This window comes from Balaenoptera physalus (genome assembly GCF_965194825.1).
Source record: "Balaenoptera physalus genome assembly, chromosome: 15".
In the NCBI taxonomy this organism is placed as follows: Eukaryota; Metazoa; Chordata; class Mammalia; order Artiodactyla; family Balaenopteridae; genus Balaenoptera; species Balaenoptera physalus.
This window is the reverse complement of record NC_138894.1, coordinates 9,276,470-9,290,836: the sequence shown is the minus strand read 5'-3', so window position 1 is coordinate 9,290,836 and position 14,367 is coordinate 9,276,470. Positions and strand designations below refer to the sequence as shown.

The 14,367-nt window shown below is 40.1% G+C and overlaps 1 protein-coding gene across 4 annotated transcripts in view; it reads right to left on the bottom strand.

Moving 5' to 3' along the window:
* The window catches only part of AFF3 (ALF transcription elongation factor 3), a 557,646-nt gene that overhangs the window by 295,166 nt on the left and 248,113 nt on the right, over positions 1-14,367 (bottom strand). For all 4 annotated transcript variants that reach the window (XM_082427229.1, XM_082427230.1, XM_082427231.1 and 1 more), the window contains one exon: positions 298-345. In XM_082427229.1, coding sequence (XP_082283355.1) covers positions 298-345 — 48 coding nt within the window. The remainder of the gene's footprint in view (positions 1-297; positions 346-14,367) is intronic.

Below are 14,367 nucleotides of genomic sequence, written 5' to 3'. Positions count from 1 at the left end.
ATCATATTTTTCATCTCAACTCTGTTGTTCTGTCTTCCAGCTGATCCCTCTAATACAGTGTCACCTCAGCCTGTGCAAAGGGACCAGACTAAGGTGTAGCTCCTAGGTTTCTAAAGGAAGCTTTAGAAGTTGTTTTGTAAAGTACTATTGTTTAGGCAACTTAGGTGATTACTCTCAGAAAGGGTAAAGATCAAACACCACATGAACAATGGGCTCGCTTTGACACTGCAGCTGCACCTCCTTCCATTTGGAATCTATGTCAACCAGTTGGTAAGATTTGTAAAAGAATATCCTTACCCGAATTATTTCTTCAACACAGCTGTTGGTTTCTCCAGATCTACTCTCCTGCAAGCAAAGGGGAAAAAACATTAAGCCAGATAGAACAGACTTATGGTTACAGAAAAGAAATGACACATAAGCTTCCAAATTTAATAGAGTTTGGACAGGGGGCCTTGCCTAAAGTAGGACTTACAGATAGGCTCCTTTCCTTTTTTTTTTTTCACACACACACACACACACACACACACACACACACACACACACACACACACTGTATTTTATTTTTACAAGAGATAAATAGACTGACACCAAGCATTGTACATGGAGGACCACAACAAAAGCAACAATGACTGCAATTACCAAACACGAAACACACTCATACTATGTCATAATATTGACATTCAGTCCAGTAATCCTCCACTGTAACAAGCTCCTTTCCTTAATAGGACAACTCCAATCAAGCCTGTGACCACCCTCCCTTCCCGCACTGCTGCACCGTGGACGGGGCGGCCGGGTCCTGAGTTGCAGTGCTGGGCCCCAGAGTTGCAGCACTGGGCCCTCCAACCACGTCAACTCTAAGCAGGGAAGGCTCCCAGGAGTACAGCCCATGACTGGCAGGTATGAGCTCCATTCAGCTTGGGTTCCATCAAAGTGTGGAAGGAAATGTGGCCTACACCACAAAGATGGATCCGGTCCACCCACCAAATACATGCAATGGTCCTGCCGAATACAAGTGAAACTCTTGGTAGTTCTACCATCCTCGGGGCCTAGGTTTACTGGGTGATGGGCCAAAACCCAAAAGACCAAAAGGAGACACATTCTCCCAGCACTTCCAGGGTAGGCTGGGTGTCACACTCCAGAGCCACTGGTTCTGCAACCCACGCTGCCCTTTACTGGGGAGATGGTATAGGCTCCGAGGAACGGTGGCTTCAGGTCACAGCCAACTCTGGGGACCATTTTAAGTTTCAGAGATGCTGTGTGGTTACTGCTGGTAACACACTCCCAGAGCACAGGAGGTAGTTTTGTGGGGACGTGAAAGCAGCATTTGCTGGTAGAAGTGCCTACTGTGGTCTCAGCAAAATACTTCCCTGGCCTTTTAATTCAATGACATTGACCACGACTCAGCACGACCTCCCAGCATGAGGCTTTCTTCGCGATGTCTTCCCCAAGCCCACTCTGCTCTCCTTCCTCCTCATGGTTCTCTCTCCCCCAGGAATGCTGATCTGCACCGTCCTGGTTTTCCTGGTTCATTCCAAGTCACCCTTCAGAGGCAGGTCAACCGTGAATTCCTCAAAGCACCATCCCTAGCCCTGGAATACTCATCCACGCAGCATTTACTTCTTCAGCACACTCACCACAACTGCAGTTCACAGACGGACGCTGGAACGATCTCTCCTCCCTCTAGGGCAGACCCTCCACCCACTCAGGGGCTCTGTGTCTTTCAGTGTGAATATCTGCCAGGGCGCGGCACAGGAAGGAATGAATGAATCTACCTCCTGCCCTTCCCAGGAATGTGAGCGCTATCACAACCAGCTCCAGGACTTCTCAGTATTACAAAGGCTCCACCAGAAAGTGTACTTTCACACTCCCAGACCCCTGTGTGTGTCCCCCACCCGCTCTTCCTGGGAGTAGAGCATTCCATCAGAAATATTCCACCCTTCACACCGGGTAAGAGGCCAAGGTGAATGCAAACGTGTGAGGCTTGAAAAGGTCCCACAAGTGATTGAGATTTTTCCTACCCAGAAACAGAAGGTTTGTCCAAGGCTCCCAACTGAGGCTCAGAGAGTTTACATGACTTGCCCCAGGCCACAGAACAGCGAGTCTGGACCAGGAAACAGGACTCGTCCTCGGTCATGTACATTTTCTCTTCCAGAAGCTTTCCCCAGTCCCAAAGGCTGTGCTGGAAATATATGCATTTCCTCAGCAAACTTGAGCTCATTTGTTTGTCAAGTTACCAGAGTTTCTATGATGTTTATATAGTTTGGAAACTTTTTTTTTTTATTGTGGTAAAATACACAAAACATAATCTTTACTATTGTAACCATTTTAAAGTGTATAATTTACTGGCCTTAAATACATTCACAATGTCACCACTATCTAGTTCAAGAACATTTTCGCCACCCTGAATGGAGATCCCATGCCCCTTAAGCAGGAAGTCCCCATTCCTCCCTCTCCCCAGCTCCTGGTAACCACTAATCTACTTTCTGTTATTATGGATTTTTCTATTCTAAATATTTCATATAAATGAATCATATAACATGTGGCCTTTTGTGTCTGGCTGGTTTCACTTAGGATAATGTTTTCAAGGTTCATCCACGTTGTAACCTATGTCAGTACTCTATTCCTTGTTGTGGCTGAGTAACGTTCTATTGTTATGGACAGACCACATTTGTTCATCCAGTTGATGGACATTTTGGTTTTTCCACTTTGGCTGTTGTGATAGCACTTCTATAAACATCTGTACACAAGTTTTTGTTTGAATACCTGTTTTCACGTCTTTTGGGTATAGAACTACAAGTTGAATTGGTGGATCATATGGCAATTCTATGCTTAGCTTTTTGAGGAACTGCCCAATTGTTTTCCATACTGGCTGTACCACTTTATATTCCTACTAGCAACGTATGAAGGTTCTACTTTCTCCACATCTTAACCAACACTTGTTATTTTCTGGTTTTGTTGTGTTTTGTATAATAGCCATCCTAATGGGTGCAAAATGGTATTGTGTTGAGACTTTAATCTGCATCTTCCTAAGGACTAATGACGTTGAGCATCTTCTCACGTGCATTTTGGCCATTTGTGTATCTTCTTTGGAGAAATGTCTTTTGCCCACTTTTAAACTGGGTTTGTTAACTTTTTATTGTTTTGTTTTAAGAGTTCTTTATATATTTTGGATACTAGGACCTTATCAGATACATGATTTGCACATATTTTTACCCATTCTTCGGAATGTATTCTCACCCTCTTGATAGTGTTCATGGATGCACAAAATTTTTAATTTGATGAAGTCCAATTTACCTATTTTTCTCTTTATTGCTTTGCTCTTGGTGTCGTGTCTAAGAAGTCATTGCCAAATCCAAGGTTATAAAGATTTACCCATGTGTTCTTTTACGAGTTTTATAGTTTTGGTTTTTATAGTTAGGACTTTAATTCAACAGTTTGAGAACTTTTAGGTGAAGTTTATTTCCTTATGGATTATTTGATGTTTTAGTTAAAACAGGAACATTATCTTTGTATAAATTACTCCTTTCTAGTCTCATCATTAAAAAAATCAATAACGAAATGTGTAAAGCACAACCATTGCTAACAGTGCATGAACATAACATATACGTCTATCCTTATAAAACAAGAAAAACAGTGTTAAATATTGTGATAAGATTAGAAGACCCAAAGCTTTTTACTAATATTTCATTCCTCTTTCCTATATTCATCCCTTCTCCTGTTTTCCCAAAAGTTCCAGTTTGGCAACATACATCTAATACACCCCCAACTTCTTCTGTTCCCAATGCCTTATCCCGGGACTGCTCTGGAAATTTCACCATTCTGCTACTCCAATCAAATTAGATCAGAGAGCTCTTTTTGGAACCAGCCCAAACCCTGTTTCCTTTCCAGGGCAGCCAGAGGCAACCATCACAAAGGCTGTGTGGTGAAGCCTCAGCCAGGCCAGGGCTCAATGGTCCTTTGAAATGACCTCCTTCAGAGCTCAGGTGGGAATCAGTGGTCGAATTGGAAAACGAATCTTCATACCCACAACCATTTCTCTTACCCTATTTCCAAATCCCAACCCTTTCCTACCATGTAATATATTGGGAGAGCAAATGCTAAATTCTCAATTATTTTTTATTTTCCACCTTAAAACAATCAATCAAGGAAAACTTGACTTCATGCTCTCCGTGGACTCACCCAGGTTCACAACCTACTACAAAGACTCTTGATATGTTTGGTTCCTTGAAACTAAGCTTCCCCTGAATACCGCACTATAATTTCATTTGAAATGATTTATATCAATGACAGGTGGCCCTTAGTATCTCTCCCCATACTCCTATAAATTTCCACTATCCTACTCTGAAAAGGGAACACACTGAGAGAGGAACAGAATATAAAAGCCCTGCTAAATACTTCCCTCATCAATGTAGATGAAATATGCAGAATTATTACACTGGGTCATCTCGATGGCAACTCCAACCGTGAACTTTGATGGTCTGGCCAGACATCAGGTCATTCCCTCCTGGGAGGGCCCCTTGCCCAGCTGAGCATGTGCAGAATTGAGGCCAGGACAAAAGACTTCCTACAAAAGTCTCAGGGAGTCCTGGCTTTAAATTACAGAGTGGAGGAGCTTTGGCAGAGGAAAATCTTGGCCCTCGTCTGGAACATTTCTGACTCCTGGGGCCACCTGGGGAAGGGTACCACATTGGGGTTGAATTTCCCAGGCCCCATTTAGATTGGAGTGGATCCATGAGGCACAATATTACAGAAAGGTTGAAATGGAAGGAACCTTAGAGCTCATTTTACCCAATTCAATGACTTCAACAGATGGAGAAACTGTGGCCCAGTGAAGTGAAGAGTCTTGTCCAAAATCATTTTTGGCAGCAAAGGACAGTCAAGGTAGAACCCACACACATTTCTTCAACACCACTGCAGTCAATTTTCTACTATCTAATGCTATTTCTCCAAGCTCAACCTTTAGAACTGGCTCTACCTGAGGTCACTCTCGGGCTTAAAGTATGGAAATAGAAGAATCTGGATAGTGTTTGGATAAATTTCCTCCTTCGTTCCCATGCTGCAAATTATCCAATGCTTAGTCACTCTGGATCATACTCATTAACCTCAAACACCACACGCACAGACCAAAAGGGTTAAGGCAGGAGAGGAAGTGGAGAGAAAAGGTTAATACTAACCATCTCTTCTGTGATGTTGACAAATTAGAGACAAGGATTTGTGTCCTCAGAAACTGGAGGGCAGAATTCTACCTCTTCTTTTCCAAATCCACAAAGGTGGGGTTGGGGGGAGATGGGTAGGTAGGGTTGGGATGGGCAGGGTGTGAGGGTCGGGGAGACTGCAGGGCCTTTCACCTTCTTTCTTTCTCAAAATCCTTCTCAAATCTGGTTTCAGCTGCAGTTGTGCACTTTGATTATATTTACATTTTAAAAGCTTTCAGTGTTTATGAACAAGATTAAAACATGCATGTAATTTACATCTCCAAATTTGTGTTTATATTTTTTCACAATAAAGTCATTGCTTTCCTTGGAAAGGTACCCACTGAGGAGGGCTGTGCAACGCCTATTTTAATTACTGTGCATTTTGTGAGGGTTCGTAGCTGTTGCTTCACGCTGGGTTACTGAGCTGTATTTACTCCGACTTGGATGAACCCACCCCCTTTTCCTATCATTACATTTTGAAATCTGTCATAACAGCCTCACCTCATTGAACCTCCAACTAAACTTCAATTAAAAGCGAGCAACCCCAGCTGATTCTCCTTCTCTACAAGCCTTGTCGATCACGTTCCTTTCTCCATGGAACTGCTTTCCTCAAATCTTACCGCTTAAAAATACACACCACACGCTCTGCCAGCACACTGTGAGGAACGGAGCTGTGGGTAAGTATAGCTCAAGAAATAGCCAAGAGCAACCTATCAGTGAGAACCTAAGCCCCTAATTACCATGCCACGCACACAGCACTGGAAGAAGCAAGCCAAGCTTAAGGAGAAAAGGCTCGATCCAATCAGTGGGAAATGTCATTTCACTACGGAGGAGATGAAGCTGCACATATCCTATTTTCAAAAAGAGTTTAACTCTTCATCAGACACATTGAGGGCGGAACTTTCATTCTAAAATAATACTGTTTTAAAGTCACAGTACCCTTGTTTGTCTGCAAGCACTCGAAAGGTCCTCAAACATTTAGACATTGTTTATCACATGCACACTCTTGAATACTTCCACAGAAGTATTTTTAAATAAGTCTTACTATTTCTGATATAGAGAAAAATTGAGGTACAAAGAAATTAGGTGTCCCATCAGTGCCACCAAAGCACTGGGCGAGGATCTAAGCTTGAATCCAGGGATTATCGCAAGTCTATGTGAAGCTCCATCCACTGACTGTGGCGCCAGCCTCACCTGAGGCCAGGGTCACCTGAGGTCAGGAGAGTGCCAGGCAGTTCTCTCTTCAGCAAGTCTTATGACCACCTAACTCTTCCCCCTTCTTTTCTTTTCTTTCTTTTTTTAACAAGTGCTAATTTTTTTAGGAATGACCATGCCTGCACGGCTTTTTTTTTTTTTTTTTGCGCCACCCTCACCAGCATGTGGCATCTTAGCTCCCCAACCAGGGATTGAACCAGTGCCCCCTGCATTGGAAGTGCAGAGTCTTAACCCCTGGACCGCCAGGGAAGTGCCCACTTCCCCTTTAGAGGCTACACTCTGCTCCCGATCGCCGGAGCTGGAGACTGGTCTCATTCCTGCTGGGTCCCCCCGCCTGATCTCCCGAATGTGCTCAGCCAACTGGTTCACCTGTTGCTCTGTTGCTCACATCCAGTTTTTTCCCTCAGAATTACTGTCACCATCGCTTAGACATTTATACACTGAGAAAAATAAATAAATAAATAAATAAGGAAAGGTGTATAAAGTATATCATAAGAATGCAAACAAAATGACAGCAGAGAGTGGTGATATTATTTTCAACTAAGGGACAGTTCATAGCAAAAAAAAAAAATGAATTGGAGAGTACAACACAAAATGAGGAAAAAATAGGGCATTAATAGAGCATCAAAATAAGGTATGCTAAGAAAAAGGAAAAAAATATAATTATTATGGTTGGACATCTTTAATCCACCCTTATTTTTCCTAATAGACAAAGGATACCAAAACAAGATCCCAACTATATAAGAGGGATAGAGGACTTGAAAATAAAATTAAATAAGGACAAACTGAAAGATATAACGAACTTAGACTATTATGAGGAAACCCCAATTTTTCAAGCACACATGAAATAGCTACTGAAGTGGTTATATACCGAGCTACAAAAGAGCTTCAAAAAATTCCAAAAAGCAGTTGTTTTATAGCCCAGACTCTTTGGCTACAAGTTATCAAAACACTTAAGCTATGAATTAAAACAAGGTAGACATAAAATCTCCTAGAACTCTTGGAATAAAAAAAATCACTATAAAAATCAACTATAAATAACTCTTCATATTTACAGGAAAATAATATAAAAATACTGCAAAACAAAATTATGGGATGCTCCCAAAGATATTCTTAGAGGTAAATTGATACACTAAAAACTTTCATTATTTTTTTTAAAAAAATGAATGTGCTATGCAATTGAAAATTTAAAATCAAAGAGGCATACCAAAGAAAGAAAATAACAAAGAGAGAAAACCAATGAAATATTTATAAAGCAAAAAGTCAGAATTTATAAAGCCACAATATAATTTCTTAGAAACAAAAATAAAACACATTACCCAAAACAATAATGGAAAGTCACTTAAAAATCTGTTCAATAAAAAGATAAACATAAAATAATTTGATATATGAAGGGGATAAAACATATGGAAGCACTTATAATCATAAGAAAGTATTGAGGTTAACATTAATATAGAACACAATACTAATAAATGAAAAATTTTGATGAAGTTGGCAACTTTCTGGAAAAAACTGACATAAGACATAAAGAAAAATGAAATTAGGCCTATAAATCTGAGAATGCAGATTAAATTAAAAATTATCTTCAAATAAGGCTTTAAGCCGAATAGTTTTACAGTGAAGTATTTCAAACTTTCAAGGAAGAACTAACTCTCACATATTTTCTCTTCCAGATAGAAGGTAATGGGAAGCTATATGATTTATTTTATTAAATTAATATAAAAACCTCACATAAGAGACTAAATCAATCTCCTTATGAAAATAAATGTAAAATCCTCAAAAGATTATTAGTAAATATGATTCAATAAAATGTTATAAGAATTAGTGGGAACTTAGTGGGATTTGTCCCAGGAATGCAAAAATAGTTTAATATTTAATATGAGGGCCTCTTTGAAGTATTGTATCACTAGGGAAATTACGTAAAACTGTGATCATCTCAGTGTTTTTTTGATCTCAGCAGATTTTTTTGATCATATACCTAGAAAAATCCAAAAGACTCCATTGTTACTGTATTAAAAGGGAGGTTTAAAAAGTGGTTGGCTATGAACAGTCAAAGCTCAATAGCTCTTCTGTGCAGCAGCAATAAACACTTTAAAAATATGAAAAAAATCCCACCCACAATATCAAGAAAAATAAATGAGGAATAACATTAACAAGACATGTTTAAGACCTATAAGAAAAATCTTCAGAATTCTACTGAAAGATACCAAACAATGCCTGAAAGGGACAGAGCCAGGCTTCTCAAATACCTTCCAACTCTAATATAGAATACAAAGTCAAATAAATGTATCAAGAGGAAAAAACTGCAAAGTATATTCAAAAAAATTGAGGTGAATGTCATGTAACAGAAAACCAACCATTTTTAAAGTGTACAATTTAGTGGCATTTAGTACATTCACAGTGTTGTGAGTCATAATCACCTCTAGTTCCAAAACATTTCCATCATCCCAAAGTAAAACACTGTACCCATTAAGCGGTTTCTCCCTACTCCCCTTCACATTAACTTTATGATTTTACTCTAGTAATAAATACCATACTGAACTGAAAAGAACAAAATGAGAAAAATGTTGATGAGTATCATTTACTTGTATTAGTAGATTTTACAGTGGATATGGTATTTCTCATTTATGACCACTTCCTAGCAGAGTACTGGTACAACATAGTAAGCGCTTGAAGATGTTTGTTGAATGAATAGTAAATGGCCAATATACTAAAAAAAATTTAAAGACTATTTTAAGAATTAAAGTCTTACACTTGAATATGGCTGGTCGTACAAATGTCTTTGCTTTATCAAAAGAAATTACCAGAGTTACCTTAAAAACAAATTCTTAAAATATCAACATTTATTTACTCCATTGAAGTTAAGCACATACCCATTAATACAGAAACCATTAGAAAATCATTTGGCTTCCCTAATCTGCACATTGGTATTTGTAAATTAGGGAACAAGTATTAGCCTTCTATCAACAGGCAATATTATTAAAGAGTTAGTAATCGATTTTTTGTCAGATTCCTAGCCATAGGACAAGATCTTTTAATCATGTTATTATTTTTAGAATGAAAATTAGTGATCTCAATCAGAGCTTGTACTTAAAAGTACACTTGGTTTTCAGAAAGTTAAGTGGTCTGTCAATGCACTGACCTTGTCAAACATCTATTGATGGCATAAAGAGATTAAAACCAGAGACAGTGTTTTTACATCCTGAGCACTAATTGATACTGAGTGCTTTTCCAGGGGGTCATGTCTCAATAGAGTACCCAGTGCTGTATACCGGGGCCACCTTCCACACTGTCCTGTCAAAGCTGGGTACAGAATCCACATAACAGGAACCACAAACATGCACGTCCCACTTGTAGTCTGAAATTGACAAGAACACTTCAAGATTTCTGTGTTCTTTACTCTGTGTTCTCTCATCTAAAACTGCGGTCATTACTTTTAACACAGGCTCAGGCAAGAGTGACAATGCTGAAGTTACTTAACCCTCACATGTCAGGCAGACTTCAGTGAGACTTCTAAAATGTACCATTTCCTTCTTAACGTTTTCCTGAATCTCATCCTGCAGCCCACCTACATATCGCTGACCCTTGAATAACATGGGTTTGAACCACTTACATGTCCATTTTTTCCAACAAATATAGTACCTGTATTTTCATTTCACAGATCTTTAAATTAACTAAGTATGGGGGAAAGTGTGTGTTCAATTAGAGATCACCATATGTGAATCAAAAGAACTAGGATCTGAGTCTTGATTCTATCCAAACTGTTTCCTGCGCTTGGGTGAGTCATTTATCAATTCATTTGTTCTTGAGGAGGAGAGGGCAGTATGTGGATTTTTGACTGTTCAAGGGTCAACCTAATCTAATAACACATAATATGTTATTTGTAGGTAGCAGAAGGCTTACTGATAGGGCATCCCTATAATATATCGGTTTTTTTCCCCTTAAATGATGGAGCGAAATGTACAAGAAAAACACATTTGATTATTATTTATAGTCAGAACATGGTTTTCTTTTCTAATCATGAAATTCTGAACACAAAAACTTGCAAGATGGAGAGAGTAATCCAATGGGCCTGAAGAAATTAACCAATTAAAGGTACTTAGGGCTGCTCTGATTTATGCCCTGTAGTAAGACAGAAAATCAATTCTCTTTTAGCCATGATTTGAAATGACTGTTGGAAATGGCAAAAGTGGGGCTACATATTCGACAATATTCTATTTGGCACATTCTGTTATTTTTATTTAAGCATTTTGCTAAAAGAAAGAAAGCAGCAATTCACAAGTAACCCTTAATATGTTATGTCCTTCATGAGTCATTTCACCCTATTATCATTTCACCTTTCCAAAAAGGTCTCAGGTCATCTGGCCCCCAGAATAGAGTTCATTCTGTGTATGCCTGACATCAACTGTTTCTATGTATGCTCTAGTAGGAGATATGCTATAAATACATGCTGAATAAAGAAATCCAGCTGAAATCAGCTGGGGTGCAGGGGAGAAGGATCACCTGAGAGGTGGGAGCAGGTAGCATAGGAAAACATGAGAAATAGGTACGCATTTTGATTGGCTGGTGAGTTTTTAATACTCGAAGTTTCATATTTTAAAATAAATCTATCTACAACGCCATACTTAAAGATTTTCTTCTTTTTTCATTTTTTTAAATTTGTGCACACATTTACAGTATTTTCATTCTTGAGTCTGCTGGTGTAGCTTTACTGTTAGTCTTGGAAGACCTCTGCAGTCTACTGGGAGGAAAGCTGTCATAATGCATTTTATCTTTTCCCTTCCACTGCCACAAAATGCTCAGTTGCTTCAAAACCTGTATGTGTGTCATGGCGTAAAGCAGAGTGAGTCCACTGGCCTGTGGAACCAGGGTACTTGGGGCCGAACAGGGATATGAATCCACACATTCTCCCTTTCCTCTATCAGGGTAGGTCTCGGAAGGCCCCTGGGAGTGCTGGCTGACCCTTGGGTTTCCATGTAAAACATCACCAGACAAAGCCATCCTCTGGTAACTCTTGCTGGGCCACCCAGGAAGAGAACAGACATGTCAGCTCCTGTGTCCCTACTACAGAGGGGGCTGAGCTGCTTTCTATTCCTACTCCAAGGCCTGTGAGGGGCCCAATGAGAAGACAACCTCTCTATGTCTTCATTCCTTCACTAGATCACAAAACCCCTTGCCGTTATAAGCCAAAGGGAGAAAAACAAAATCTTTACAAAGCAAAAAGTTTAATAATAAATCAACACCCCATTTTAACTATGCTGCAATTATTATGGCAGGATGCCATCTGCACAGAATGCAGGCATCCCCTCTTCAATGCCACCTAGCACCATGTGTAAGACCTTCCAAGTACAAAGAAGAGTTGGAGGGCTTCCCTGGTGACGCAGTGGTTAAGAATCCGCCTGCCAATGCAGGGGACATGGGTTCAGGCCCTGGTCCGGGAAGATCCCACATGCTGCGGAGCAACTAAGCCCATGTGCCACAACTACTGAGCCTGCACTGTAGAGCCCACAAGCCACAATTACTGAGCCCACGTGCCACAACTACTGAAGCCCGCGCGCCTAGAGCCCGTGCTCTGCAACAAGAGAAGCCACCACAATGAGAAGCCCACGCACCGCAATGAAGAGTAGCCCCGACTCGCCGCAACTAGAGAAAGCCTGCACGCAGCAACAAAGACCCAACGCAGCCAAAAATAAATAAATTAATGAATAAAAAAAAAAAAAGAAAAGGTTGGTGACCACTGGGGTAGATGGTGGGGTGAGAAATGGTACAACATGAGCGATGACAGAAAAAGGCATGACTCGACTTCTACTGTGCTTCTGACTTCCCACCAAGAACCATCCTCAAAGTGAGGAGTAGACAGGTTAAGAGGGTTTCACACCCTGGTTAGGCGGAAACACTAAGAGAATGCTAAAAGCATTTTATGTTACTTTACATGGCAGCCCCAGAAAAAAAAAATGCACTAAGAGCACTGAAGGAAATTACATCAGGAAAAGGCTAAAGCTCTAGCTCTTCCTAAGGCAGGATCCCCAAACTACAGACTTTTAGGTTTGCCCAAGGTTCCAACAGTCACGCCAGAGGCTATACGGTGCAGTATCCAGAAACATGGACTTTTGAAAATCCAGTTCTGCTTTTGTCATATGTGTCCCCCAGGGGAAGTTACCTAACTTCTCTAGACATCATCTTTCTCATCCATAAAACAGGATAATGATAGTACCTAATAAATGTGAGGACGAAATGGGGCAACGTGTAAGAGGCGTTCAGGAGGGTGCCTTCCACATGACAGCTGATCAGTAAATAGGCACAATGATTTTATTTTAGAGTTGCATAGAGAATATTTTAGTACTTAGAAAAGAAAGCAATGATTACTAGGGTCCACCATGAGTTCCCAAAGACCAGATGATGTTCTGTCTCCAATTTCCTCTGGCCCTTTTTTTTTTTTGGCCGCACTGCACGGCATGCAGGATCTTAGTTCCCTGATGAGGGATCGAACCCCCAGCCCCTGCCGTGGAAGTCTTAACCACTGGACCAACAGGGAAGTCCCTCCTCTGGTCTTAAACATAATGTATCTGGATTTCTGTAAGGTATCTGTCAAGGACTTATAAGATCTCCCAGTAGGTGATCTGGAAATGTATGAACTGGTTGTTAATATGGTTAGATGGACTCGTAGCTAAGTCTGAATAGTTGTATCTAAGGGTAAGTGTTGTTCAGTAAGTACTTATCGAGCTTACTCTGTGTCTAGCACGTTCTAGATGCTAGGGATTCACAACTGAATATAACAGACAAAAATTCCTGCCCTCGTGGAGTTTAGATTCTACTGAAAGGAGGCAGTAAAATGATAACCAAATAAATCATACAGTATCCTAGAAGGTAGAATGTTAAGGGGAGAAACTCGAACAGAGCAAGGGCACTGGGACTGTGGGATGGGGCATTACATGCGAAATCCATTCATCTCACGGGCACGCTATCTCTGCAACCAACAGAGAGTTTACTGCTTGGGCTGGGTTAGCTCCCTCTCCAACCTCCCTCTCTATCATTATACCTGCAGCACTTCTTCCTTCCACTACGAGAACCTCATTACTCTTAGTAATGCTTGTGTGTTTAGCGTTTCCCTCTCTATCATTATACCTGCAGCACTTCTTCCTTCCACTACGAGAACCTCATTACTCTTAGTAATGCTTGTGTGTTTAGCGTTTCCCTTTGTTGCTGAGCTGAAAGCTCCTGGAGTCTAGAAAAGGATGACAGGACTGACGAAGCATCAGAGCACTTGAGGAAGAGTTGAAGAAAGTGGAGATACACTGTCAGAGGAAGGAGAAAGTGGAATGGGCCACACTGGACATCTGCCATATTTCAAGGCCAATGTCATGGAAAAGGTTTAAAAGTAATTCTGGGTCACTCCAGACACTGGAGTTTGGACCAATGGGGTCAAGTACAGGAGTCATTTTAGCGTTCTGAAAGTTCTTTTTTGAAGAACCATTCAAACAGAGAATGGGTATGATTAACTATGTGTTCAACCAGAACTTAAGTGACTCTCTGAGTGGGAGTTAGTTATTAACTCACACTTCTAAGGGTGAGATTCTTGCTAACTTTAAGACTATAATTTTGGTCGTTGCCAACCAATTTTTCAATTAATAAAATGTTGCAAGGTAAATTTTTTTCACTTTAAAAAATTTTATGAAGTATAGTTGATTTATAATGTGTTAATTTCTGCTGTACAGCAAAGTGATTCGGTTATACATATATATATATATTCTTTTTTCATATTCTTTTCCATTATGGTTTATCACAGGATATTGAATATAGTTTCCTGTGCTATATAGTAGGACCTTGTGTTTGTTTTTTTTTTTTTACTTTTTTTTTTAATGCACGGTAAAATTTCTATATCTTCTAGTTTAGTTATAGTACTGTAAGTCTACACGAGCTATTTGCGAAGAAAGCCCGCAAAGAGAACAAAAAGAAT